The sequence below is a fragment of the Cardiocondyla obscurior genome, linkage group LG27, assembly GCF_019399895.1.
Source record: "Cardiocondyla obscurior isolate alpha-2009 linkage group LG27, Cobs3.1, whole genome shotgun sequence".
NCBI classification, from domain to species: Eukaryota; Metazoa; Arthropoda; class Insecta; order Hymenoptera; family Formicidae; genus Cardiocondyla; species Cardiocondyla obscurior.
This window is the reverse complement of record NC_091890.1, coordinates 132,740-135,472: the sequence shown is the minus strand read 5'-3', so window position 1 is coordinate 135,472 and position 2,733 is coordinate 132,740. Positions and strand designations below refer to the sequence as shown.

At 36.2% G+C, this 2,733-nt stretch overlaps 1 protein-coding gene across 1 annotated transcript; it reads left to right on the top strand.

Annotated features, from left to right (window-relative positions):
- Positions 1-1,187: 1,187 nt before the first annotated feature.
- LOC139112136 (uncharacterized protein PF3D7_1120000-like) lies at positions 1,188-2,270 on the top strand. Its single transcript, XM_070672952.1, has 3 exons — positions 1,188-1,683; positions 1,810-1,945; positions 1,991-2,270. Exons 1-3 carry the CDS (start codon positions 1,188-1,190, stop codon positions 2,268-2,270), a joined length of 912 nt encoding a protein of 303 aa, XP_070529053.1.
- Positions 2,271-2,733: the final 463 nt, after the last annotated feature.

Sequence of the window (2,733 nt, the reverse complement as noted above, 5' to 3'; positions counted from 1 at the left end):
GTAAGCTGTGATTTCGGACGGCCAAACCTCTTCCCTCACCATGCGTCGTCGCTTCCCTTACCCGCGCACCGTCCTCCGACTCGCCTAAGAACCGAACCGCCCAATCTATGATTTTTGTAAAGTTGCGTGGGATGGGCCGTACTTCCAGCGTCTCGATAGCTTTCAGCGGCGCGTTCTTACTCGCACGGGGGGCGTCAAATCTTTACATGTTATTTTCTCGGTTATTTACGCCTAACTTACAAAACCGTATAGGACTTTTCTACTTATTTTTCGAAGCCCAACCTACAGTTAAGAACTTTTTTATATCAACTGGGACACCCTGTATATATAAATATATATGTACATACACATAATTTATAATATTTTTTTCAGACATGGAAGAATTGGAAAATGAATGTTTTAAAAAAAGAAACAAAAAGGCGTAGTAATGGAATGAAAACGGGTGGAGGCTTCCCAAAAAATGTTAATTTTTTTTCTTTAGAAGAAAATTTACTAGAATTTTTAACTTCCGAAGCCGCAGGCTTATTAAATATTTCCGAGGGAGGAATATATTTATCAAATAATATACTTCAAGATAAGTTTTTTGGACACCCTGTGTATACACACATGTGTATACATATATATGTATAAATAATTAAATAATAAATAAAATAATAATAATTAAAAACAAATAAATAATAAATAATTAGAAGAAAATAACATTTACGATGGACCTTCCACAAGCAATGTTGAACGTATAACTGCAGAAAATATATGTACAGGTATGTTAAATATTAACATGAGATAATGTACACACACACATATATGTATAAAATTAATAAATTTAAATAACTAATTTTATATTTCAGAACGGACTTTCGTTTCCGATAGCAGAGCGAACGGTTGTGTGTCTGAGCGAGTGCATGTAGAAAAAGGTTTTGGGGGAGTAAAATAGTTTTTCAGAGGTAAAGGGTTGGTTTGAGGGAAAGAGGGAAGGGTTTTTAAGGAGGGCAAGTGAGGGGAAAGAGCAAAGGTAAGAATAAAGGGAAAAATCGGGGAAAGTAAAAAGAGGAGTTTATTTTGAGGTTAGGTTGGCGGTGACGGGAAAAAACCGTGGGTAAGACAAAGGAAAAGAGGAAGGCAAGGGGGCAAAGGAGAGAGTTAGAGGTATCAAAGACAAAGGGAAAAAAGATAAGGAAAATTGGAAAATGAGCGAACAGGAAAAAGGAATTGTGGAGAGTGGAAGTAAGGAAAGAAAAGAGGAAAAAGGAGAAGAGAAAATAAAAAAGAAAATGGGAAGACCTGCAAAGGTAGAGATGTTAAGAAGAGAAAGGGTCAACAGCTTGCCAATTTTGGAAGCGTGGAAGCAAGGGGAGAAAAGGAAAGAAAAACAGGAAGAAAAAGGTGAAATAGAGGGCTTGGAAGGATTTAGGAGAAGTGTGAAAGTGTACAGATCACCGGTGAAAGCTACAGGAGAGGGAGGTGAAGGGGGAAGAAGCAAGGAAGGTTTTGAAGAGGTGATAAAGGAAATGAGAAGTGGATTTGCAAGGATTCAAGCGCAGATGGAGGAAGTAAGGGAAATAAAGGTACAAATAAAAAAAGAAAAAGAAGAATTGAAGAAAATATGGAAAAAAGAGAAGATAGATTTAGAGAATAGAATGGACGAGATGGAAAAAAGAATAAGGGAAAAAAAATATGAGGGAGGTAAACTGGAAATACCAGAAGAAATACAGGGAAAGGTTTCGAGTTTAGAAGAAAGAACGAGAATGTTGGAAATGGCAAAAAAAAGAGAAAAGAAAGAATGGAGGAAAAACAATTTAATAATAAGAGGTATAAAGATAAAAAGTGAGGAAAAAAAGGCGCTGAAAGAACAAGTGGGAGAAATAATAAAAGCAACAGGAGTAAAAGCAAAGATAGAGGATGTAAATAAGATAGGAGGAGTAAATAAAGGAGGTTATGGTATGGTGTGGGTAAAGATGGAAAATTTTAAAGAAAAATTGGAAATATGAAGATGTAAGGGAAAATTAAAGGACAGGACGGAATGGATAGAAGACGATCTGACAGAATACGAAAGGAAAGTGGAATGGCTCATAAAGAGAGAAGCGGATAAATTGAAAAGAGAAGGAAAACAGGTAAAAATAGGGTACAAGAAGATATGGGTAAATAAAGAAATGTGGATATGGGATGACCTGAAGGAAGAACTGAGAAAATGGGATGGTGCGAAAGAGTTTGAAAAAGAAGGAAATAAAAGGAAGAAGGTGATAGCAGATAGACTAAATGCAAGTTTTTAAAAAGAGGCGGAAGAAAAGAACGAAATGAGCTGGTAAAAGTGGAGAGAAAAGAGGAGGAAGGAGAAAAAGAAAAGGATGAAGAAAAAAATGGAAAAAGGAAAGATAAAAGGCAAAAAGAAAAGGAGAAAAGGAGAGAGGAAAGGAAAAGGCGGAGGTAAAAGACAGAAACGTGAGAATAGTTTTTTGGAATGTGGCAGGAATAGAAAACAAGGATGAAGATTTTTGAAAGAACATGGAGAAATGGGAGGTGATATATATGTGTGAAACTTGGTTGGAAGAAAAAATGGAAGGGGTTAAGAAGTAAACTGCCAAAGGGCTATAAATGGATAAATAAGGGGCAGAAAAGAAAAATAAGAAGGAGGGCAATGGGGGAATGGTGATGGGATGGAGGGAGGAATTGGAAGGAGAAGAAGAATTAGAATTTAAAGATAGGAAAGAAATGATAGGAATAAAGATAAAAAGT

Bases quoted from the DNA above. Each gene is read 5' to 3' on its own strand.
- LOC139112136 (XM_070672952.1), top strand. From the start codon at position 1,188: ATGAGCGAACAGGAAAAAGGAATTGTGGAGAGTGGAAGTAAGGAAAGA. The intron at 1,684-1,809 runs GTAAACTGGAAA...TAATAATAAGAG, and splicing joins GGAAAAAAAATATGAGGGAG to GTATAAAGATAAAAAGTGAG. The intron at 1,946-1,990 runs GTGGGTAAAGAT...GGAAATATGAAG, and splicing joins AAAGGAGGTTATGGTATGGT to ATGTAAGGGAAAATTAAAGG.